Source organism: Pisolithus orientalis (assembly GCF_024613125.1).
Source record: "Pisolithus orientalis strain OTSU chromosome Unknown F5J12scaffold_58, whole genome shotgun sequence".
In the NCBI taxonomy this organism is placed as follows: domain Eukaryota; kingdom Fungi; phylum Basidiomycota; class Agaricomycetes; order Boletales; family Pisolithaceae; genus Pisolithus; species Pisolithus orientalis.
In genome coordinates this window covers 50001-75494 of record NW_026260839.1, presented here as the reverse complement: position 1 = coordinate 75494, position 25494 = coordinate 50001, and the positions used below count along the sequence as shown (strand labels likewise).

At 47.5% G+C, this 25494-nt stretch overlaps 3 protein-coding genes across 3 annotated transcripts; 1 reads left to right on the top strand and 2 right to left on the bottom strand.

Annotated features, from left to right (window-relative positions):
- Positions 1–14406: 14406 nt before the first annotated feature.
- F5J12DRAFT_966595 (uncharacterized protein) lies at positions 14407–16421 on the bottom strand (the record flags this gene model as incomplete). The annotated part of the gene is made up of 6 exons (XM_051750015.1): positions 14407–15062; positions 15137–15305; positions 15380–15573; positions 15608–15661; positions 15722–15874; positions 15929–16421. The coding sequence occupies 6 exons, from the start codon at positions 16419–16421 to the stop codon at positions 14506–14508; spliced, it is 1620 nt and encodes a 539-aa protein (XP_051595253.1). The 3' UTR covers positions 14407–14505.
- Positions 16422–17213: 792 nt separating this feature from the next.
- Positions 17214–18058, bottom strand: F5J12DRAFT_897691 (uncharacterized protein; the record flags this gene model as incomplete). The annotated part of the gene is made up of 3 exons (XM_051748046.1): positions 17214–17296; positions 17350–17505; positions 17563–18058. The coding sequence occupies 3 exons, from the start codon at positions 18056–18058 to the stop codon at positions 17214–17216; spliced, it is 735 nt and encodes a 244-aa protein (XP_051595252.1).
- A 2110-nt stretch (positions 18059–20168) lies between these two features.
- Positions 20169–25300, top strand: F5J12DRAFT_786485 (uncharacterized protein; the record flags this gene model as incomplete). The annotated part of the gene is made up of 11 exons (XM_051743454.1): positions 20169–21528; positions 21580–22229; positions 22404–22666; positions 22778–22889; positions 23010–24235; positions 24271–24418; positions 24473–24553; positions 24589–24623; positions 24783–24868; positions 24915–24938; positions 25059–25300. The coding sequence occupies 11 exons, from the start codon at positions 20169–20171 to the stop codon at positions 25298–25300; spliced, it is 4227 nt and encodes a 1408-aa protein (XP_051595251.1).
- Between the last annotated feature and the right edge of the window lie 194 nt (positions 25301–25494).

Genomic DNA, 25494 nt, shown 5'->3' with positions numbered 1-25494 from the left:
TCCTTACCTCTTCTGTGTAATTTGAATATGATTCCATGTGGATCACTTCTACACTAGTCTCATTCCTTGGCATCTGAGTTGTATCAGGCCGGAGAGCAAAAGGTGTCTGCCTCTCTTTCCCTTTTCCCTTTTCCCTTCTTTCCTTTCCGCCCTCCGCCTTCGTTACCGGGTCCAGATGTTGACCTTGAGGCAATCTTCACTCTGCATTAGAAATGTGACATTGTGGTGACCTAGTGCAATCGCCACCATCAGGACTGGTATGACTCAGAACTATGGAGCCGAACCAAGCTCGGAGCCAGAGTCAGGAGAGACTGCAACTTGTGTTCACATGTCATGTCAAAGCAGATGGCAATGAAGGATGGATAACAAACAAGGGAGAGTCATCACCAATAGAAGTGCTGACTTCTCTGTCAGTCAGACACAAGAAACCAACAGCAACAGCTGTTGATGCCAAAGCTGGGGGCAAGAGCAAGACCAATTTGTGGTCTCTTGGGGACCCCATGTAGTCCATTTAGTCACAACATATAGGTAGCCTGTGTGCCAAAATGCCAACACTTATATAGACCCTGTGACAGGCCCATCTAAATAGATTAGCCATGACACGTGGACAGGCCTGAGGGCCTATAGTGAGAGCAACATATGTACAGGCCTGTAAGTGCAATTCCACAACATATGGGAGGGCCTGTGGAGGGTAAGGATGCTGCAACATATAGATGGGCCCATGACCAAGTAAGTATGCTGAGCTACTGTAAGACATGGATGGGCCTGTCCATGGTAGGGTGTGCCCCAGTCACAATATCAGGATGGGCCTGCCTATTGTATCATGAAGAAGGTCACAACATATGGATGGGCCTGCCTGTCATATGCTTTATAGGGTCACAACACAAAGAGGGGCCCCTCTATGATAGATTACAGAGTTGGCAACATATGGAAGGGCCTGTCTTTGGGATAATATACCCCTGTCACAACATATAGACAGGCCTGTTGTGAGTCAAAGTGTGGTTCAGTGGTGAAAACCAACCAAAACCAACACAAAAGACAAAAAGAGCAAGTGGTGGTGTGCCTATGCAGTACCCAGATGGTAGAACCTTTGATTTGGGTGGTTTTTTGTGAGCTACAACACTCAAGGATGAGTGCTGAGGGTTGGGGGCACTCCTGACAAAGAAGAAGCAGGAATGCAAGAGAATGCAATAGGGTAGACTGCTGTCAGCTGTTATGCCTGAGCGCAGTGACTTCTTCAAATGGAATAGGCATGGAGCACTGTGAGTCAAAGTGAGGTTCAGTGGTGAAAACCAACCAAAACCAACACAAAAGACAATGAAAGCGAGTGGTGGTGTGCCTATGTGGTACCTAGATGGTAGAACCTGTTCTTTGGGAGGGTTTTTGTGAGCTACAACACTCAAAGATGAGTGCTGAGGGTTGGGGGTGCTCCTGACGAAGAGGGAGCAAGAATGTGATAGAAAGTGATAGGGTAGACTGCTGTCAGCCTACAGAAGGATGGATGGTGACTTAATTCGATGTCCTAAGCTGTACTGAGCTCAGGGAGGGCTTGGAGCGAAGTATATGGATGATAGATGATGATAAGCGAAGTAGATGATAGCTAGACCCTTAATAAAGTCTCAACTATCGAAGCTGATGAATGATTTACTGAGAGATGATAAATTGCAAGCAAGAGGGGCTCTCTGATGTCTTCTTTTTTTTTTTGCTACCTAAGTACAGTGACTTATATACAGTACAGGGGCATTGCCTATGGAAAACAAGGTGCAAACACTTGGTAAGTGATTGGTAACTGATGAGTAAGGAATGTAAGCGATGGGTAATCATCTTGGAAAGCATTGGTAAGCATTGGTAAGGATAAGTAAGCCAAAAAGCGAAGAATCAGTAAGCAAAGTCAAAAGATTGGTAAGTATTGGCAATAGGTGAGTCAAAGACAGTCAGAATGTCACAGTATGAGTCAAGCAATGTCAGGAACTGGGAAAGTGCACTGGAATCACATTAGGGGGAGGCCGTGCATGTCACATCTCGAAGAGATCACTTCTAGGCCAAAGTGGGATGACAGAGAGGCAGCACTGATCTGATGCCAATATAGTACATCCAAAAGTGGACAGGGTGAGTCAGATGCCAACAGGGGTCAAGCTTTGGGGGTCTGTGGGGTGACAGGAGCATAGGGGATCACAACTTTCCCCCCCAAACCATCCTCTCAGTGAAGCAAATAAAAACTTCATGAATGAGGTTCTGTTGGAAGAGAGGATGAAGGGGGAGTGTCTTCTGCTGTATCTTGCAACAAGGAGGCAAAATGTGCATCATACTCATCATGGATGTGATCAGGGAGAGTGGGGAACAGTAGATTATACTGTAGCTGTTGCAATCTTGGAAGAATGATGGACAAGACTGGTATGAAGATGTTGCAGGGGGCAGGGAGGAAGGATCCATATGCTTCTTGGACTGGAGAGACTGAAACGACCACATAAGACCTTTCCAAGCAAATGACAGACCTGAGGCGACCAAAGAACATCCTCCTGGAGGTCATACTGACAAAAAGAACACACTGTCCAAGCTGGATGGGCTGAGAGGGGGCAGATGAGGGTGGGATGTACCAGGATGCTTCAGGACAGAAGCTGGTAGGAACTCCTGGTAGATATATGTAGCCATGGTCCCTAGCAAAGGGGACAAGCGAAATGACTGATGTGGAGGCAGCCATATCAGAAGAATTAGCAAAATGAGCATCTTTTGGAGGGAGTGCTGTAGAAATGTGTGGAGTGCGCAAATCCTTTCCAATCCTGGAAGGTAGGATTGCATGGCTGAGCACTACAAGCGAGTGTGGGAATGGTTTTGGTGTCTGCAGAATTGGTGGAGATATGTTGAAAACCGGAATGCCATACATGGGCGCTTAAGAATTTTATTGGTGCTTAACTTGCCTCCTCCATCTTCCTTGGCATTGACAACTTGTTCTTGTGTGAGGGATGACTGCCGACATTGCTGGCTGTCCTTCTTCACATGAGGGCTATGGTCTTCACCTCCATTCATCAGCTACATCCATGTCCACCTCACCAAACACCTTTGGTGTGTGACAGTGCATGAGGTGGGAGACTGCAGGCTGAACTTGTCGTAACCCCTATGGCTGAGTTATCACAATAATCTGACAGAGGTTCTGTCTACTGGCGAGTCCCTAAGGTTATTTGCACAGAGAGAGAACAGAGATTAGAGCAAAGGGATGAAGCTCAGTTGCAAGCTATTGAAAAACTGCCAATACAGGACAAAGTATGTAGGATTATATACCCCTAAGTACGAGTACCATACCAGTTGTAACAGACATATCGTGACGCGTATCCACAGTAGTCAACGAGTTCATCAGTGAAACAGAAATGAGTCATATGGTGTCAATGATGGGGATTGGCAAGGGGACGAAGGCTATACCGGCTGGCGCAATCAGTGCACAGTGAGGAGCCAGACACCGGAGCTATAGTACAACAAGTAAGCAACATAGATGAGTCATAAGGGGTTAATGGAACAAGAAATGAACAAGTCATCCATCAGAGAGGGCAGTGGAATACTGGATCATAGTGGCAATGAGGTATTGACAGGTATTGGAAATACCTGGACAACAACGGGAGACCCAAACGTTCCCTGGAGCATTTGAGCCCCTAGGATGGTGATGACTATTAGGGACACAACGAGGCATGTGATGCATGTGACCGAGAGGAACCAAAAAAGGAATGACCCCTGATGGGAGCATAACATCACCCCCCCTCTAAGGTCCTCAGACCCTTGAGGACGGGCTGGAAGTTGCATTGGGTGGACAAGAGGATAAGGGTCGGCGAGTAGTATAGACGTGGGAACGTGTCCAAGCAGCGATGGGTGATGGGGGCGATGGAGATGGCAGTTCCTTGAGGGCCAGAGTATAGTGGGAGCCACATCCATTATGGCATGACCAATGTCCCAGGTAATGGCATTGGTAGCATGCATGTTGGTAGAGGACATGGTCAGGCGGGATGGGGGTCTGGCCTCTGAGGTAGAAGTGAAGTTGATCAAGAGGTACAGGGATGAAGGGAGTTGAAGGGAGAGGGTCGGAGGAGTGGATGGCATTATGGTAGTGTTTCTGCATGCCTGCCCACAATGCATCCTGCAGCAGAACCTCCCAAGCGGAGTTGTGAGTCCCTGTACTGAGTCAAGCACCAACCTCTTTAAAGAGTTCCCTGGAGTCAACAAAGCCCAACTCCATGGCATGCCATTGCTTCTCTTTCTCCTGATCCATAATGTCTTCTTTCATTTTTATCATCGAAGCCGATGGTTCCTCTTGCTTCAGTTTGATACGATCAAGGAGTTGGGAAGTGGGTGGGATAAGGAATTCTCTGATTTGCTGCTGTTGTAAGTGATGATATGCACCACCCGTAATTGCCTCAGTAAGATCCGAGGAGGCCTTTTCAAGCATGTCAATCATGATAATTTCCGACAGTGGCGCGGTACCAGCGAGCTTCTGAGTGCAGATCTTCGATACAAGTCCATTGATCACGTCTGATGCTCTGTAGATTTGAGACAACAGCCCAAAATATGCAACCTGTTCTGGTGAGCACCTGTCAATGTTGTCCCCATTGTGGAAGATGTCAAGTGCCCTAACAACGTCCAGGTAGTCAGCTGCTGAGACTGGTAATCTTTGCTGGTCAAGCCTGGCAGAGGCGGTGGATGTGAGGAGGTTGAGGGCTGCATGTTGAGCACCATTGGAGTAGGTGGTGAAGGTGGTGTGTAAGTCGGTAGATTTGGCAACATTGGTGCTACTGGAGGGGGCTGCTGGACTATCGGGGTCATCACTAAGTCACGCCTTACCCTTTCCTTTGGGGTTACTGTCCCTGCTAAGGGGGACTCTGGCCCTCGGCATTGGGATGCATCTGACCAAGAACCCCAGGAGTGGACGTGGTCCCTGAGTCCTGGAGACAGGGGGCGATATCAGATGGGGTTGGGACACTGGTGAGGAGCACCTGGAGACATAAAAGCTGGTTGGGGATGTTGGAGGCGAGGTCGGGGCATAGACAGCGATGGGGGGGATGAGCCTGTTGTTGTCAGCATTGTGAACAGATTCTGAGGCAAGGGGGAGGTCGACATAATCATTCTCAGTGTTGATGGAGTGAGGGGAGTCCATCTAACTTCATAGGTAGCAGGTGAGTTTGTACTGGTCAAGCACCTCTGAAGCATTTTCTTTTATGTGTTCTTCAGGTTCCCATGTATTAGACAAATGCGGGAACCCCTTCCACTTGACCAAGTATCTTCTCTTGCCTCTGTGACCATCAGTTTTGTGATTAAGAATGGATTCCACCTCCCATTCAATCTCATCATCCACTAACTCGGGTAGTGGAGCTGCAGGCACAGCACCATATGTCTCATTTTCGAAAAAAGGGAAGACCTGGGAGGCGTGGAACACAGGATGTACCTTCCATGTTGGTGGAAGATCCAACCAGAAGGTGACTGGTGACACCTCCTGAGTCACTCGAAAGGGGCCGAGGCATCTTGGCGCAATCTTGTTGCACTGATTTTTGATGCGCAGGTGAGTGGTATCCAGGAGGACTTGATCTCCGACCTTCGGCACAACATAAGACCCTTTTGAGTGCAAACACATCAGGTCCTGTGCTTTCTTGTGTGCAAGAATGGTGACATCTCGGTTCAAGGCCAGTTGTTCTAGCCTTTCGTCTATGGAAGGAACCAGGGTAAGTTTAACTTCCAGATAGGGGGAGGGGTCATAGCCAGGGAGGAGAGAGAAAGGAGTCATTTGATGAACAGAGTGCACCTGAGAGTTATGAGCGAACTCAGCAGAAGGGAGTTTAGTGGCCCATGAGTTTGGGAACTCAGAGCAGTAAAGTCATAGATATCCCTCTACCTCTTGATTGACGCATTCACTTTCTCCGTTGGTTTGAGGGTGATACCTGGAGGAGAGCTTTGTCTTGACTCCTATGGCCTTGTATAACTCCTTTGTAAATGATGACATGAACTGGGGTCCATGATCTGAGATGACTGACTCTGGGATGCCATATCAGGAATAAATGAACTGATGGAAGAGCCAGGCAAGCCCGATGGAGTCAATTGTTTTATGACATGGGATGAACAAGGCAGCTTTCATAAGACCCTGATCAACAACTGTGAGAATCGAGTCATATTTTGACTCTCCCAAGATGGGGAGATCCGTGATAAGGTCCATCGATATTTGTTGGAACAGAAAAGCAGTTTTAGGGGTTTCATGTGGGGTGACCAGCAGGGTTGGTGGGTGAGTTACCACTTTTGTGGTCTGGCACACTGGGCATCCTGCAATGTAAGCTTTGATATCTTTTCCCATACCTTCCCACCATACTTCCTTTCTCATTTTCGCGAACATAGCTTTCTGTCCAGGATGTCCAGAGGATTCATGGTCATGATAGGTTCGCATGCAATGGCGATGATGGTCAGGGGGGATATACAACTGTGTTGTTCTGAACCTTTTTGTTCTGTCTTCTGCCATGGTCAGATTATCTTTTGGTTCCAGACCTGCAGAGGCCTTTGACATGTTCCTGATGCACTCATACAGATCCATGGATATCGTGTAGACTCCTCTGGCTCCTTTGTTAATTTCCTCAGAAGGGCAAGCATCAGGCAGCCTATTCCTCTTTGACACTTCCTCAGATGGGCGGGAATAAGGCTTGGAGTTCATTTTGGAATGTGAAGGTCGAGCCGGAAGGCAGCCAATGCGGCAGAGTCGGTTGATTTTTAATCATTTTTGTAGTTTTGTAACAGAAAAAGTGGGCAAAACGAGGTGAACGATGGGATCCACCCCCTCCGAAAGCCAAAGGTGCGCAGGGAGCACCCTGGCCACAGGGTCAGGTTCGGAGTCCTCATTGCAGTGAGAGAGCGTGTAGGTGGGGACCTGCAAATGACCAGCTTGCCAGGAAAAACAGAGCGGGTATGACTGCACAGTGGCAGCCCAGCAAGCCTGATGAGCAGTCAACTGCTGTGGTTCCTGATAATATTCAAGGTTTTTGTGGTCCATGAAAACCACCATAGGTTCGACGGGGGAGAGGAGATAGGGGCAGAAAGCTTTAAGGGCATGGATAACAGCCAGCATTTCCAAGTCATAGACCTGATAGCACTGCTTGGCACCAACGAGGGATTGGGAGAGGTATGAGCAGGGGTGCCATTCGTTGTCAGCCCCTTTCTGTGCCAGGACCACACCAGTTCCGAGCTTTGAGGCATCCATAAAAAGCACAAAAGGTTTCGAGAAGTTGGGGATAGTGAGGACCAGGGCTGAGCATAACAAAGACTTGAGCTTTTCAAATGCAGAACTGCGTTCCGGAGTCCATTGATAGGACACCCCTTTCTTCGTGAGGTCGTGTAGTGGGTGGGCAATGCTTGAAAAGGATGGGATGAATTTACAGTAGAAATTGCAGAATCTGAGGAATCGGTGTAGCCTCGTAAGGTTGTCAGGGGCTTCCCAGGTTTTAATGGAATCGGTCTTCATTGGCAAAGTTTCCATATGCCCTTTTCCTATTATCATTCCTAGGAACTCAATTTCATCGGCCTCGAAGACACACTTGCTGATCTTGAGGCATAATCCTTCCTTCTTGCAGATCATCAGGAACTTGCAAACCCGAGTCCGAAGTTCTTCCTTTGTCTTGGCATGGATGGCGATGTCATCCATATAGCCGACCTGCTTTCCTCGTTGGGACTGGAAGGTCCAATCCATGTACCTTTGAAAAGACAGTGGTGAGTTACATTGTCTGAAGAACATTACTGTCGGTTTGAACAATCCTCTGGGTGTGATGAATGCCCCTTTCCATTCATCTCCTTCCTTGACACAGAGATTGGTAAATCCCCAACGAACATTGAATTTGGCATAGTATTTGGATTTGACCAACTCGTTGAACAAAGCCTGTGCATTCAGTAATGGGTGCACATCCAGGATGGTAAATGAGTTCAAGTATCGGTAATCTTGAATTAGTCATTTCTTTCCATCTTTCTTGGCGACGAAAAACACTGGAGCAGCTTGTGGTGACGTTGATGGCCAAATTTTCTTGCAATTTAGATTTTCTTCCAAGAATCCATCTAAAACCTTTAGCTCATCAGGAGACATGGGATATACTGTTGCCTTCTTAGGCTTGAAATCCTCTCTTAACTGGATTTCGTGGTCCAATCCAGGGCGGTGCACTGGCAGTGGGATATCTTCTTCCAAGAATACTTTGGCAAATTCCTGGTACTCCACAGGGAGAGTTACTTCTTCCTTGGTAGTAGCCAGGGCGGCTTTGAGTTCTGTGGAGAGAGTCGTTTTATTGATACTTACTGGTTCTTTTACAGAACCATCATCATTGAACTTGACAGCACCTCCTTCATATGATGGAACCTGCTCCTTGATGTAAAGGTCAGTTTCCAAAGTCAGTACATACCCATCATCCCAACAAGTGATTCTCCCATTCTCCCAATTCATCCTTGGTTTGAATTGTCATAGGAAGGGCATCCCCAATAGGACATGCTCCTTTCCAATGAGCAGGCCGACGTAGCACTTGATGCGAATGATGTGATTCTTGATGATGATTCGAATGGAGACTTTTCGGGTAATCCATTCGACATCTTTTCCAGTGAAGGAAGTGGTTTTGAACCTTGATTTTACATGATATGTTGGTATCATGAGTCTTTGTACTATTTGCTCCGAGATGAGCGATACTTTGGTGCCTGAGTCAACACAGGCCATTACTCCTGCTGTATAATCTGGTAGAAAGACCCTTCCCAGTGGTGATCCAACTAGCATGGTCAATTCATCATTTATAGGAGTACAATTAGCAGATAATACAGAAATGGGACCTTCCTTAGGAGTATCAGTGGTCCCATCTAAAAATCCACCCCATGGGCTCTTTTCTCTTCAGCCATCACAAGACAGTCTCCCATATAAGCGGTCTTTGTTCCATCAGTGGATAGAATGATCTGAACTCTGGGGAGATTCTTGCCCATGGGGGATTTACAGTCACACTTGTAGTGACCCTTTGCTCTGCATTCAAAGCACATAACTTCGGGTTTAGAACATCTTACATTCCATTTGCATTTATCGACATCCATCGCATCAGGATCTCAGGAACCTCTGCAGTAATGAATGAACTTTCTTTCATACCGAGATTCCTTCCCTTCTAGGATATGCTTGGTGGCGATTGCAGTTCTGGCTTCTCCCATGCACTGTATCCACTTGATGACTGTGGATGGGGTGCACCCTGAATTAAGAACCCAGTCACGGTATTCTTTATTTAATCCTTTCCTGAAGAAGATCCCTGCTTCACGCGATTCTTCTTTGAGTTGAGCCTTGTTAACAGGCCCAGTAAACTCAGTGATGTACGCCTCGAGTTCTTGTTTGCCTTGAGAGATGTCGGAAAGATGCAGGATAGCAAGAGCAGTTTGATCGCCGGATTCAAAAGTGGCTTTGAGATGTTCCACAAACCTTTGGAAGGTGTCCATGTAGTAGATGATTCTGTTGAGAAGCTTATTTTCATTTTGATAGTTTTCGGCAAACAAAATGGCAGTGCCTTTCATCATGTATGTGAGGGCGAACGAGATCTTGAGGGACTCCGTGCTATAGACATGCTTGTTTAGGTTCAAATATCCTTTGACCTGAGTGATCCAGGTCTGAAGCCCATTGTGGCTTCCATCGTATTCACCGGGACACCCGACATTAAACTCCCTACCTCCATTGGGTGGGCGGCAATCATACAGGTCATCAGGATTGGCTGAGGCCTTACCCTTACTGGACCCTCCAGCAGGGACCTCTGGGGGAATTACCTTTCCGAAGTTCCTGGTGTACCAAGCTCATAATGCCAAGTCCATAGGCATTCCTGTTGGAAAAGGGTCGCTACTCATGGCACCGGCGATCTTGCACCAATCTTCTGCCAATACACGCCTTTGTTCTTCCAACTTCTGTTTTAGCTCCTCTTCCATGATGGTCCTTGTTGGCATCTCAGGAGTGGATTCTCCATGTCCGATTGTCATGGACATCATGGGCAACTTGTGTGCTTCTTGTTCTTCCTTGAGGACTGATCCAAAAGAAGTATCAGACTTTTGATCATCTTCTTCTTCTGAACTAAGTGCAACTTCTGAATCCCTAAACCGGGATAGATAAGATAAGTGAGGGTTCGAGGCTGTAGCCGAGGGTCCTAGTCTTCCTAAAGGGATGGGCAGTAATGGAGGATTTCTACCAAGCCCAAGAGGGTTTGATCAAGGAGGGACAGGGGGTCTCGACTTCTGAGGTTTAGACACTTTAACGAGAAGTGATAACGAAGGCTGAGGGAGGATTTATTTCTCGAAAGAAACCTGTCAGTGTAAGAAGGTTTGATGTTTGTGCAAGTGGCTTTACATGTAGGGAGATGCGAGCGTTGACTCTAGGGAGGCGATCTATTAAAGCCTAATGGCTGCCTGTAGAGTGGTGGACTTGATTGAGGGTAGACGGGTGCTTCTCAATTTTTGTTATTGACTTTGTTAAGGTCGAGTTGAGAGGTGGAATAAGAGAGCAGGTTAGTTTTTACACTGAGGGAAACCAACGAGCCTTTGTAGTGAAAATGGTTTGTTGAAGTTCAGTAACCAGGGACGAGTATACTTTTTGCGAAGGGGTCGACAAGTCCCAAAAGCTGTGTAGAGTTTTTTGATTTTATTATGCCCAAGCGCAGTGACTTCTTCAAATGGAATAGGCATGGAGCATGCGAGGTGGGAGACTGCGGGCTGCACTTGTCGTAACCCCTATGGCTGAGTTATCACAATAATCTGACAGAGGTTCTGTCTACTGGCGAGTCCCTAAGGTTATTTGCATGGAGAGAGAACAGAGATTAGAGTGAAGGGATGAAGCTCAGTTGCAAGCTATTGAAAAACTGCCAATACAGGACAAAGTACATAGGATTATATACCCCTAAGTACGAGTACCATACCAGTTGCAACAGACATGTCATGATGTGTATCTGCAGTAGTCAACGAGTTCATCAGTGAAACAGAAATGAGTCATATGGTGTCAATGATGGAGATCAGCAAGGGGATGAAGGCTATACTGGCTGGTGCAATCAGTGTGCAGCGAGGAGCCAGACACTGGAGCTATAGTACAACAAGTAAGCAACATAGATGAGTCATAAGGGGTTAATGGAACAAGAAATGAACAAGTTGTCCATCAGAGAGGGCGGTGGAATACTGGATCATAGTGGCAATGAGGTATTGACAAGTATTGGAAATACCTGGACAACAACAGGAGACCCAAATGTTCCCTGGAGCATTTGAGCCCCTAGGATGGCGATGACTATTAGGGATGTGACGAGGCACATGATGCACATAACCAAGGGGAACCAAAAAAGGAACGACCCCTGATGGGAGCATAACATCAGCCTACAGAAGGATGGATGATGACTTAATTTGATGTCCTAAGCTGCACTGAGCTCAGGGAGGGCTTGGAGTGAAGTATATTGATGATAGACAAGGATAAGCAAGGTAGACAATAGTTAGACCCTTAATAAAGTCTCAACTATCAAAACTGCTGAATGAATTACTGAGTGATGATAAAATGTGAGCAAGAGGGGCTCTCTGACATCCTTTTTTTTTGCTATCTAAGTACAGTGATTTATATACAGCACAGGGGTGTTGCCCTTGGAAAACAAGGTGCAAACACTTGGTAAGTGATTGGTAACTGATGAGTAAGGAATGTAAGCGATGGGTAATTGTCTTGGAAAGCATTGGTAAGCATTGGTAAGGATTAGCAAGCCAAAAAGCAAAGAACCAGTAAGCAAAGTCAAAAGATTGGTAAGTATTGGCAATAGGTGAGTCAAAGACAGTCAGAACGTCAAAGTATGAGTCAAGTAATGTCAGGAACTGGGAAAGCGCACTGGAATCACATTAGGGGGAGGCTGTGCATGTCACATCTCGAAGAGATCGCTTCTAGGCCAAGGTGGGATGACAGAGAGGCAGCGCTGATCTGATGCCAATATAGTACATCCAAAAGTGGACAGGGTGAGTCAGATGTCAACAGGGGTCAAGCTTTGGGGGTCTGTGGGGTGACAGGAGCATAGGGGATCACAACTTTCCCCCTCCCAAACCATCCTCTCAGGGAAGCAAATAAAAACTTCATGAATGAGGCTCTGTTGGAAGAGAGGATGAAGGGGGAGTGTCTTCTGCTGTATCTTGCAACAAGGAGGCAAGATGTGCATCATACTCATCATGGATGTGATCAGGGAGAGTGGGGAACAGTAGATTATACTGTAGCTGTTGCAATCTTGGATGAATGATGGATGAGACTGGTATGAAGACATTGCAGGGGGCAGGGAGGAAGGATCCATATGCTTCTTGGACTGGAGAGACTGAAATGACCACATAAGACCTTTCCAAGCAAATGACAGACCTGAGGTGACCAAAGAATGTCCTCCCAGAGGTCATACTGACAAAAAGAACATGCTGTCCAAGCTGGATGGGCTGAGAGGGCACAGATGAGGGTGGGATGTACCAGGATGCTTCAGGACAGAAGCTGGTAGGAACTCCTGGTAGATATATGTAGCCATGGTCCCTAGCAAAGGGGACAAGTGAAATGATTGATGTAGAGGTGGCCATATCAGAAGAAGTTAGTGAAATGAGCATCTTTTGGAGGGAGTGCTGTAGAAATGTGTGGAGTGCACAAATCCTTTCCAATCTTGGAAGGTAAGATTGTGTGGCTGAGCACTACAAGTGAGTGTGGGAATGGTCTTGGTATCTGCAGAAATGGCAGAGATATGTTGAAAACTGGAATGCTGTACATGGGTGCTTAAGAACTTTAGCCAGCACTTAACTTGCTCCCTTTCTTTTTCTCTGGCACTGATGACTTGTTCTTGTGTGAGGGATGACTGCCAACATTTCTGGCTGTCCTTCTTTGCATGAGGGCTATGGCCTTCATCTCCATTCATCAGCTGTATCCATGTCCACCTCACCAAACACCTTTGGTGTGTGACAGCATTCCATGGAATATCTTGCAAGTCTCCAACATCAGTTTCTTTGGGTGCTAGGAGTGGCCCTTCTTCTTCATTGACTGCATCGGGATCCAGCATGTTGACATTGTCAGGATCATGGAGGCAGATAATATTGTGAAGGCAGCATGCAGCCACAGGCAACTGTGATTGGATCACCATATCATACTTGGGTGGAAGAATGAGGGTGTGAAAACACCACCTTATGATTCTGAAGTTATGCTTGATGTTGTTTCAAAGCATGGCATGGCAAAGGTTGAAGAGTTCTTTGCTATCCTTTGGCCTGTATGGAGTGAATGAGAATCAAACATACATAAGGATATGATAGTACTTACTGTAAGTTAGCTCAACCCCACTCAGCCAAATGATAACATTGGCCATGGTATGGTACAAGTAATTGTGGAGTCAATGGATATCCTGCATCAGCAAGATAATAGCAACCATCAGGAATTGCAAAGTCCTGCAAGTGCACATTATGGTAGACAGTAGCATCAGTGGCCTTGATCCTTCCCAGCCTCCAAGAACATATGTAATAATACCATTGAACGAGCATGTGATGAGACAATTTTGAGATAAGAAACCTTTGCAATTGTGCATCAGATCCTGTTCACTTTTTGATGGCACACATGTGATATGTGTGCCATCAGGAGCACCTATGGCATCCTTGAAGTAAGGATAGAATTTTGTATTGGTGGCAATACAACTGGGGATCAGTGAATTGGCTCTGGGAAGGTGGACATATGTGGTATAAATTGGACCCTCACTGAATGCATGGAGCATTTGTTTGAAATACCTGGGTAAAATATATGATTAGCAGAAATTCCATGCATTCAGGTGACTGCACACTCACCATGATATAGTGTCCATCGAATGTTGGAATCACTCACCGATATGCTGGGCTGATAAGCCCATAACCATTGCATACAGGAAAATTGCCAGTTGCTCTTCTAGCATGGTGTTTCTTGAATATTGAAGCTGCCCTTCTCGAAGGATAGATATGAGCCTGAGGAAGATATGTTTGTGAATGCCAAGTTCAGTTCTGATCAGTGGGGGGTGCCCATTAAGCAGTTCATCTACCCATCCCTGTCCCAAAAGAGAAGATGTGTGGTAAGGTTCTGGGGTAGCACTTCGAAGGGTTGCGATTGTGGCCTGGTATATACCAAGTACAGCAGCAACTGTTGCATAGTTCTGAACCTGCTGCATGACTAGCACCCTCTGAATGAGATCAGACCTGGAATCTTTGTCATCCTCTTCCTCTTCCTCCTCCATGGTAATGAGGCAATTCTCAACCATAGCAATAGTCAACAGCATAGTGTATGAGTGGTTGATTGCCATGTGCCCACAGCTGGGTATCAACTTGGAAGTCTGCTGAACTCTGCACAGACTTGGTTTGTATATGTTTTGCATAAGGAAGCAGAAATTTCGCTACTGTTCAGGCCCTAAGAGCCTTGAGCAAAGTAAATTTTGGGTGTTTGCCATCTACCCCAACAGCAATTCAATGAATGGCCTTTGACCTTGGAGATGGAGACACATGGATTTTCCATCTTCAATGCCATCTGGACTCCCCAGTGAGAAGGATTACAGCACCTGATTTAGCCTGTGGATGGGTTGCAACTACCTCCTCGCTATCGAGTGTCATTTGAGTTTGTGTATTGGTTGACGTGAGTGGTTGGTTAATCTTAGATGGACCAGGCATCGGAGAAACCTCCTGCATTCCTTCAGGCAGTGTTCTGGCGATGGTGCGCTTCCTTGGACTGACTGTCACGTTGATCATATCAAAATCATAAGCAAGCTCCAATTGAGGGGTGCCTGAGGATTTCTGGCTTTGCAGGAGCTGTGTGGTAATGAATTCCTTTGTCGTCACCACCCCCTTTCCTTTCTGCCTCCCTCCACGCTCCCTCCCAGATCGCTGGTTCGCAGGTGGATCATCTGCTACAGGCGGAATGTCACCATGGGTAGCCATTTCATCATCCCCCGCAGCCACTGGAAATGGTGTGGGATCTAGGCCCTCATTTACAATGCTAGCACCTTGAGAATACGATTCCAATGGGAAGTCGACTGGTGATTCAATCATGTCTGAATCTAGCGGCGGAGACCAATGGGCTATCGTGATGAAAACAGTATATTCATATGCGTTTCCACAGGAGAGTACAAAGCAATCGATATTAATTACTTACGGGGGGGAGGTCGACCAATCATCCATAGCAAGTGCTGACTAAACCCTATAGGCTGGTCGCCTTCCCTGTCGGGACGTGCAGCAGGAGGGTTTGGAGATGGTCTTTTCCGTTGGCCACCCTCTTCTTCGTCGCTGCCCTCTGACAACTGCCGCTTCCGTGTCACAGCCAGCTGACATCGGATTGTGAGGTTCAGTGACGCCTGTTGAGATGAAATGCACTTGCCTGGTTTGCAGGAGGGGGGACGTCGGAGTCCTGTTCCCCACCTCCATCATTTTTCCCCATATCGGTGCTGCCCTCGCTGCCCTCTTCTTCATTCTCATCGCGTCCACTCCCCCCATTGCCCCCTTCCCCTCCATGATCCTCTCTCCCACCGATCTCAGCATTCGTATCATCCCCATGCTCCATGTCCTGGTCCACATCGCTCATGTTCTGTTGATCTATGTCCCCATCCTGATCCCCCATCATCTGTACCCTTTTCTTCATCATTGAAACCAGGCCCCTCATCCCATACCACCCACTGAGATACTATTGATGTAATCGATGTAATGTCAGAATAAATGTTATTGGATTGGAAACGTCACTCACTCCAATGTGGGTCCAGTTCTTGTGAATACCATTCGACCACTTCTTCCCACATCTTCGGAAGGTCTTCATCAGGAACCGAATCTACCTCCCAATGGTATTCCCCCCCAAAGAAACATTCTGGCAACCGATCAGCATAACGATCCCAGTCCATTTCTGATGACCGTATCAGACACTTGGATGATAAAGGAAACCTGTATGATGACTCACCAATGGGTTCTACCAATCTCTCAAGATTGGTCGGGCAATGTGCCCTGAAATTGTTTACCGACTCGGGATCATGCCGGCCGATGAGGTATTCCGTCACCAGGAATTCCTCGAAGCTGGGACAGCGATGTGTTGGAATATCTTCTTCTTTCATACCGATGCTTGGGCGGATGAGGGCTTCGATGATGTTGTCCAGATGGACGATGTTTCTGAGGAGGGTGGGGCGGAAATTCGCATACAGTTTGCTCTGAGCCTTTTGGAAATGCAGATGTAATCGCATCAGGAGGTAATACCTCCAGAAAAACAATTGTATGAACTCGAAATAGTGCCCGGGGAGCAATACACGGTCCTCAGTGATCTTCAGGTAGAGATTCGTAGACGTGACCTTCACCATGGTCTGCTCGGGATCTACATATTCCAACTTGTATATGATCTGCTTGATGTAATCGATCTGCAGTGGCGTTGGGAGTGATTGCTGCCAGTAGTAGTCCGACATGTCGTTGAGATCGATCTCGAATCAGGCTGAATGATAAGGATGAAGATGAAATTTGTAGCAACACAGCATATCGCCTAAATCGGTCCCATGTTAATGAGGCCTTTGATCGGTAGCACGTGTATCGTATATTTCTGTCAACCGAAGACCGATCGATGACATGTGGTGGATTAACCTCATCTTCTCCTCTCATGCGCAGCCCATTTCAATGGCAAGAGCTGCATAGTGATAGTGATAGTAGCTTCTGGAGTCATTGCAAGTGCCAGTGGAATGTGAAACACCATAAATCCCACCTCCTTGTCGATTGCATGACAGACCCCATGACTGCCAAACTTCAGGTTGCGCCAGCATCTGATCTAGTGTATTCATTGTAGTGTGATGGGACTCGACATGATTTTTTCGTTGGTCAAGTAGCTTTGCTGAATGGGAATGGAAACATTTGTAAATCTCTAGTCTAATGAATGGAGACCACCAGTTCCAGGAAAATCTCAGGGAGAAATCCCAGCACTTCTTGCCTATGATCCCACTTCTGTGTCTGATGGACAATCGATGGAGATGTCTACCAAGTACATTAATATATATATGTACAAATGATATCTTCGATGCCTTAGACATCCATCGAAGAGCGGTCAGATCCAGAGGGCGATGGCATGGGGGACGTTTCCTTATGCTTATCTTTCAGCCTCTGAGAGGCTCTGCGCTGATTCACAGTCCCTCCCGCTCGTCTCTTGCCCTTATCACGTCCCCTGCCCTTGCTACGCACCCCACCACCAGCGATGACCTCCTCCAATGCTATCATCTCCCTCTCCCTCTCCCTGCCTTTCCCTTGCCTTTATCTGCAGCGCTGCCTTGTAGATGTTCTTTGTACGTGTATCCGACTGTTTCAAGTTAGAATTCAGTAGATGGGGAAAGAAAGTATCCCTGTGCTTACAGTCAGGGTCCTCATCCTCCACTGGATCATAGAAGTCCACCATCACGTCGATCAGTTTCCTTGCCACATCCACAGTCTTCATTTTCTCATCCATTTCGAACTGAGTCCGGCTCCCATACCACATCTCACCCAGGGCGCGCTCATGGTGAACCCAGTCTGTGGTATAAGTATGTGAATGGCAGCAAAAGGTTGCAAGGAAATCGAAACACTTACCAACCTCTGCAATGCTGGCGCGGTTGATGTTGTGGTCGTTGTTGCGTCTGTAATTCCTCACCTGGGCCGGTTCATGGCGCCGCACGAAATATTCTATCAATAAGTAGTTGTCGAATGTCGGACTTCGCCAATCGAGTGTGCGATCTCTGCGTTTGACTTTCTTCGCCTCCGCAACTACTTGAACGAAAACCCTGTTCATATATGCGAGGATCATGGTCAGATTCTCCACCAGCGGCTCTTCCACCTCCACCTCCTCCTTCTTCTTGAAGTGAAGCACCAGCCGGATCGCCTTTTCTCTCCAGGTGAAAGCCTGAATAGGCTCGTAGTAGTGATTGGGGAGCTCCACCACGACTTTATTGTCAGCATGGGTGACCTGGCATGGCCAGATGGACCCTTCAGAGCCTCTTGGAGCCAACCTAACATGTCGATCCTTTTTCGACAAGGCTTTGAGATTGTGGATGAATCCGAGGGAAGACGGGTAGTACTGGGTAGCCATGGTAGTAGTCAAGATCAATTACATAATCTATCTTGTAAATGTTCCTCCATCATCGATCGCTTATGTAAGTGGAATGTAAGGCGAATAGTGCATGTCGTGCACCATATACATACAGTGAGACTGACCATGTCCAAGGCATGAAGACTCCATGTCCTGATAGAGACTACTGTAATGGACCAGTTTATAAAACTGATCACAAGGTGGGCGGGTCAGCCCTCATGCCAAATACAGTAGTATACCTGTTTAGCACCATTACCATCGATTCCCCCTGTAAAGTGGTCAGGGCAGACTATCCAAAGTGTTGAAGGCTATGGAACACTGATAGGTTTCAGCATGACCACCCAACTTCCTGCTGTAGATACTTTGCTGTACCATGGGTTTACCACGACATCATTCAGACAGAGTAAGATGGTAGAAGCCTTGCAAACACCTTTCAGTATGGCCACCCGAATTCCCCCAGTCCACATTTCGCTAGACCATGTTCATCATTGTTCAGCATGTCACCACAACCTTTGCCGATGTTAGTAAGACTGCCTAAGGTGGTGGAAGCATGGCGAACACAGGTTCTTGTGGTATATGATAAGTTTCAGTATGACCACCCGACTTCCTCCTCTCCATATATTTGTTCTTCGTCGTTCCACACATCTTAACCTCACTTACCAATGTTATGAGGTGATTTCGATGTGGGGAAAGCCCGGAGAACACAGTATTTAGTGGTATATGATAGGTTTTGGTATATCGACCTGACCTCCCCCTGTCTATATTTTGCTAGGCGATGGTAGCCATTGTTTGTCATGTCTTGACCACCTTTACCAATGTCAGTAAGACCATCCACAGTGGTAGAAATCCGACGAACACTGACTCTGACGGTATATGATAAGTTTGTCCATGACCACCTGACCTCCCCCAGTCTATATTTTGCTAGGTGATGTTTGCTATTTTCCACCATGTCTTAACCAACTTTACCAGTGTCAGAAAGGCTATCCACGATGTAGCAACCTGACAAATGCTTTCTCTGATGGTATATGAGAAATCTGAGTATGACCACCTGCCCCTTTCTATATGTTGCTAGACCATGTTCCTTGTTGTTCAGCATGTCCCACCCACATTTACCGATGTAATTATGGCCATCCAAGTCACTTGGATCCAGTTTGCTGCTTTTTTCCATGATGCATTCTGCCTATTATGCCTACATGTGTTTTCAGTGTCATAATCCATGTAGAGGGGGCAGGTGCTATGGTGCTGACAGTCTGAAGAGTCTTTGAAATATCACATACTGGTGCATGATCCCACCGCTGCTCTTTATTCAGTTCTACCACAGCATCTGACACTACCAATGCAGTATTTAGCCTCCTGATCATCACCCTGGCCTCTTCCAATTCCTTTCTTTCTGTTCAATGGCTGGTATTTGTTTGGGTCAGGGTTCTACAGCCAAGAAAGAGCCTACATCATATGTAACACTCTCTGCCTTCTGCAAAACAGAAGGAGCATCGATAATACACATATGACTTCTGTGCCTGTTGGATCAGGTCACTGGTCATATGATTTTGTAGACCAGTTTCAACCTCCTGTCTCTGCCCATTCTGTGCTGCTCTGACCTCCTCCCACATACTCATCATAACCTCACCATTGCCCACCACACCACCCTCATTTCCCCTGCATATCGGAATGCACAGGACATGCACCTGAATATCCTGCAGTGAGAGACCTGTCCCATTTAGGACTTCCTTTGTGATGTCCAGGGGTCTGGTGCTTCCCTTTGCGAGTTTCTGTAAACAACTGCAGTGGAACCAATTTTTGCAGGTTCAACAATACCATTGTTCAGCTTTGTCTGGGTTATATGGTTTTTCACAGACAGAGCAAGCATGGAAGGGGCCCTGATGGGGTGTAGTTTATGTCAGGAGTTTTTCAAAAATTGGTGTCATGCCATTTATCAATACCTGGATGACTTGTTTACCATGTGTGCTCATGGTCCACCGTGTATACATATCCTTGGGTCCTATCAGAGGACCAAAACACCTTTCTGCACTGAAAGATGTGATGTCTGCTGGCACTATGCTCTCCATGAGCTTCCAAGCTGTATACAAAATTCAGGGATGACTTACACACGATGGCCTCTGGTTCGATGATGTCATTGTGGTCCGATAGAACCAGCTCATTGTTGCCAACATATTTTCTCGATGCACAGGAGATTCAACTTTTTTGTCAACGCCATCTCTTCGATTCCCATCCTGCCAATCCATCCATTCCCATCGCCTTTGTGGTCATGCAAAACAGTCACTTCTTTGTTGCAGTCTTTGACTATTGGTTGAACCTTGCATTCATCCTTGGAAGGCACATCAAACATGTCCCAGAAACCCCTCATCCCCACTATGACCCACTGCGTGATGACTGGAACACATGGAATGGCCCTTTCTACTGGACATGCATAGCATCGCTTCATGGATTCGATGCCATCAACCCAACCCAAGTTGATGTGCAGGTGTACAATTGGTCACAGAACAGTTTCGACTGTGGCCCCATTGCATCCTTTGTCATGGAGTCACTCATGAGAGGGGGGCTATCTGGTGATGGCAGGCCTACCATCCACATCCCTCCAATTCCTTGTGGTCATCGTCTCTGCCTTCAAATGCTTGTCATGGTGAAGGAGGGCTGTCGAAGGTGCTGGGAGGACTATTGTTACTTGTCTACAACCACCCTTCCCCCTAGTCACATATGGACACAGTGGGACGACACCAAAGCCATCAGTGAAGACATCCTCATGGATGTGGAAAACCAATCATCTGGAGAGCAACATGCTACCATCGTCCATGAGTTGAATGTCATTGGGGCCAACTGCCTTCGCTGCCAAAGGGGGGATGACTCCAGCGATGTAGTGAACCCTGATGTGCACTCTGATGGTGACTTTCTGACTGACACTGAAGATGAAGGTGAAGACCATCGTTTGCCTCTGGATGCCAAGTCTCAGCGTCTCAGGGATCTCCTTTGGCGCTACCCTTATGTGAGCAGGGCCAGAGCCAGGGATCGACTTCCTCCTCGGGCTGCCCATGGTCATCAAGTTGAAGGGGAATCCACTCCAGATGATCCCCTTGAGATCATCCAGCGACACAAGCATGTCAAGGACTGGTCAGCTGGAATGATGTACCGTTTCCCATGTCCAACTCCGCCGGTATACCTCCCTGCATACCAAGGTCAACGATGGAAACCTTTCAATCGCAGGTTTGATGAGTATGAAGGAGGACCTGTCTTGGAAAGTTTGCACCAGGACCACAACTGCAACGAGATTGTGGAGGAGCCCTACTATCGGCCTGGGATGTGGACATCCTTTCGAGATTATGGCTATCATCTGCTGAGTTCCTTCAACCAGATGTTCTACTTGGGTCCCCCCATCAGATTGTCAGACCATATCCTCCAAGTGGGTGTTCCAGCTAACTACCAGTCTTCTCATCAAATCGGCGACCATGTTACTGGTGAGCACTCATATCCTGCCCTGGTGCCCTCTTCTGATTGCTTTGTTCCAGGAAATTACTCTCTTGCCCAGCAGGTGCCCCATCCATCAAGAGTCAATGTGGATGATGTGGTCATACTGGGTGCCTCTCAGATGATCGAGATTGGCTCAAGCATGTCAGAACATCTCATGAACACCTTTGTGAATGGGCGGCATGAGGATGGGTGTCACATCTGCCTGGACCTGGAGCTGGATCACAAGTTGGTGACTCCAGAGGAGTTGGAAGTCACTGTGGACATTGACAGTCTCATATGGGTGATGCATTCCCTACAGTTCAACACACCGCTGCCCATCTACCTTGGTCCCATCATCGAGGAAAAGGCTCCTATGCACAAGCACAATCATGTGTATGTTGACATCCTCGTGCCTCAGTCAGAGGCAGATTCCAGTGCCATCGGAAGCCATACCGAATGGTTGACCATGGCATTTCCTCTGTGTGGAGTACCTCACACAGTGTTTGGTGCCTTGAGCAACGCTGCTGGCACCATGAATGTCTACATTTGCTTCCCCAGGATGATCCACAGGGACGAGATGACACACAAGCGTGCCAATCGCATCCCAAAGGAGGTCCTTGACTTTTTCTGGGAGCATGTCCTACTTCCAGCAATCCATGCACATGCAGATGTTTCGAGTGCACCATATGTCTCTCTCACTCTGAAGGAAGTGCAGTTCAAGGCATGAAAGGGTGGCAAAACCAAGAAGGCTGGTCGGCCAAAAGCGGTCCCCTTTTCTATGCAAGTGTTGAAGCAGATCCAGAAGACCATGGAGGCAATCATCCGAGAGGACCCTTCATGATTTGCAAACTATGGTTCCTTCTTCTTTGTCCTGGAATGCAAGGGAATCAAGTTGTGGACGAAAACCACCCTGTCAGGAGCCATTCAAATGCCAGTCCAAGCTCTCCTCCATGGACTTCCAGCTCTGGATTGGTCCCACATGGTAGACAGGGCCAATGGGGAGCTCTTGGTTGACTTGGGAATCAGCATTCACCCCACATGTGATGAAAAGCTCGTTGGATTGTGGAGACTGGATGCCCTGGAAGCTTCCTTTGGGGCAGGTGGATATTTGCGAGGAAATGCCCACCACACTTGCATGCTTGGATGGTATGGGGGGATCCAAGCAGAGATGTCACAGGAGCGAGCAAGGCAAACTCACATTGCATTCAGAAGTGCATATAATCTGGCCTATGAGGTGATCTGACCCAACGACAACAGCCCCACCTTTGTCATGGACAAGGATGCTTATGCCCTGAACAATGACTTCATTGGGGAATGCATGCAGGCCATCAACATGTATTCTGGAGATGCAAAGAAGAGGTCATATGGGGTGTGAGACGAGTACAGGATGAGTGGGGCTGCAGTGGAGCAGGCAATACTGGTGGTGCCACAAAGGGTGATGCATTTCCAAGCTCCATCATGCTCATATCTGATGCTTCCATCTTTGCAGATGGAAGAGCTTTTAGCCTCCAATCCCATTCTCTGGATCCCGACCAAAGTCTGGTTGGAATTTATGGCTAGACGCATCAGGGCCCTCCAGTTGGCTCAGATCTCTCTCAAGGAACTGGAACCACCCAACCTTGGGATTCTGACTGGCATCATCTGCCACATGATTCGGTGCACGTCCACCACTGCAATAATCCTTGACTTCCATGTGAGAGAGTCCATGGCCCTTCTGCAGGTCTCCAGGGTGTGTGAGTGGTTGGGAATGTTCTTCCTTTTGGACCTGGACTTGCATCATGTCCCCCATCTTCCAGAAGTTCAGGATCATGATGACCTGGAGGTGCTCAAGCTGATGGAGGGAAAGTTGAAGAGGGGTGATGGACGACCTGCCTGGCCAAGGATTCCCCCTCTGGACAAAGTGGAACAATTTCCCATTGGCAGCAGACTGACGTGGGCCAAATTGACAAGGACCATCCAACTGCAGCCTTGGTTGATCATGCAGGACTGGAAGTGGTCGGCCCAACTGTCTGGTCTGGGGCCAGTGGTAGGGAAACTTTTCGTTCTGTTTACCTGTCAGCTTTGGATCCAGTTGGATGCGACTTGGCTGACAGGCTCAGAGGGAAAACCAGAGCCAACATCTTTGGAAGAAGCCATTCAGAGTTGGACTCTGAACCAGACCTTCAGGACAATACATGCCTGCGAATTCAAGGCCTGCAATGCAGAAATTGCAGGGAGTGGAGGGGCTGGTCGCCAACAGTCAAGCTTTGCAGAGAGGGTCAACCTGTTTTTCCTGGGACCCACAGCAGGACAACCTTCACGGAGGTCACCATGGAATGTCTTCTGGACGAAGCCTGGCTATATTTGGGAGTATCACCAGGTGATGAAGAACAGGACACCCCTGGAGGAGTTTGAGGTGCTGGACCACCTTGGCAGGATATTTTCTGTCCTTCAGACATTACCTGATGCGACCAAAGGGAGTGAAAAGAGTCCTGGGAAGACATGGTGGGTGGAGGGTGAGAAGGTGGTTCTGGTGACAAATCCCAAGTTCTACAAGATCAAGGGTATCTCCACTGAGAAGGAACAGCAACAGGCCAGGAGACAAGCATCTCAAGTGGTAAAGCCCAGGAATGCACTGCAGATGGAGCTCCTGGAGCATGCAGGATATGACGAACTGCTGGCTAGCAAGGCCCTCATCTTAGAAAGGCAGAGGCTGAAAGAGGCACAGACTAAGAAGTCATCAAAGGCAAAGAATGCTCGAAAGCCTCCAGCAAGAAGAGGCAAGGCCACCTCATAGAGGGAAGCAGAGGGATGGCAAGGGGGAAGGCAAGGGTATGGGTACAGAGGGAGACAGTGATGAATTCTGTTCATCCAGTTCCCCATGTATCAATGATGTGGTGCCAACTTGTGGTGCACTCTGTGCGCTTGGTCAATGCACTCTGTGCACTCAGTTGATGCACTCTGTGCACTCAGTTGATGCACTCTGTGCACTCAGTTGATGCACTTCAAGGGGTCCAGCATGCTCTGAGGAGGAGTGGTCAGATGGGAACATTGGTATGTTATAAGATGGATTGTAGTTGTATTACCAGACATGCAATAGACATAGGAGAGTCAGGGAAAGATGGTTAGTGCACTCGAAACAAGTCATAGGGTGTCACAGTCAATGTGGACAGGGGCCTTGGTTCTGGATCAATGTTCATTGGTGTTTGTTCATGTTTGTTGGTGTTCATTGGTGTTCAATGGGGTTCGTCCTGCTGTAAGGACCTGTGGATGTCCAAATTAGGTCAATTGAGGTGGTCCAAGGGGGGACGAACACCACTACAAGTGATCCAGCATGCTCTGAGGAGGAGTGGTCAGACAGGAACATTGGTATGTTTTAAGATGTATTTTAGTTGTATTACCAGACATGCAATAGACATAGGAGAGTCAGAGAAAGATAGTTAGTGCACTCTAAACAAGTCACAGGGTGTCCCAGTCAATGTGGACAGGGTCCATCAAAACAATTCCAGATCAATCCAGCTGTCCATACCATGTCTGTGCCACTTGAATGACATGGCAGGACCATTTGGATCACACCAGAAAGGACCCTATGTGTCATTCCCCTCCTCTTATCCTGGGGGTGCTAATCCTGTAAAGTTTAGCAAGCATGAAAGCTTGTCAGGAATGGTTGTCCTGGAGGGCCTGAAAGTCACAATGGATGATGACAATGGTTGCAGCATTTCTAGGTGTCAGAATATCCATGTAAGATATGTTACCCTGCCCTCCCCATGTTCACTCCATCAAAACAATTTCAGAGATTGATCTAGCTATCTGAATCATGTCTACCCCATGGGTATGACATTACAAGACCATCAGAATTGTGTTACAAAGGTCCCCATATTTGTTTCATTGACATACCTCATCCCCTCCTCATACCCCAGGGATGGCAATCCAGTAACATCAGGAGGGGGTGCCAGCTTGCCAGGGATGGATGTCCTGGGTGTTATCAATGCCAC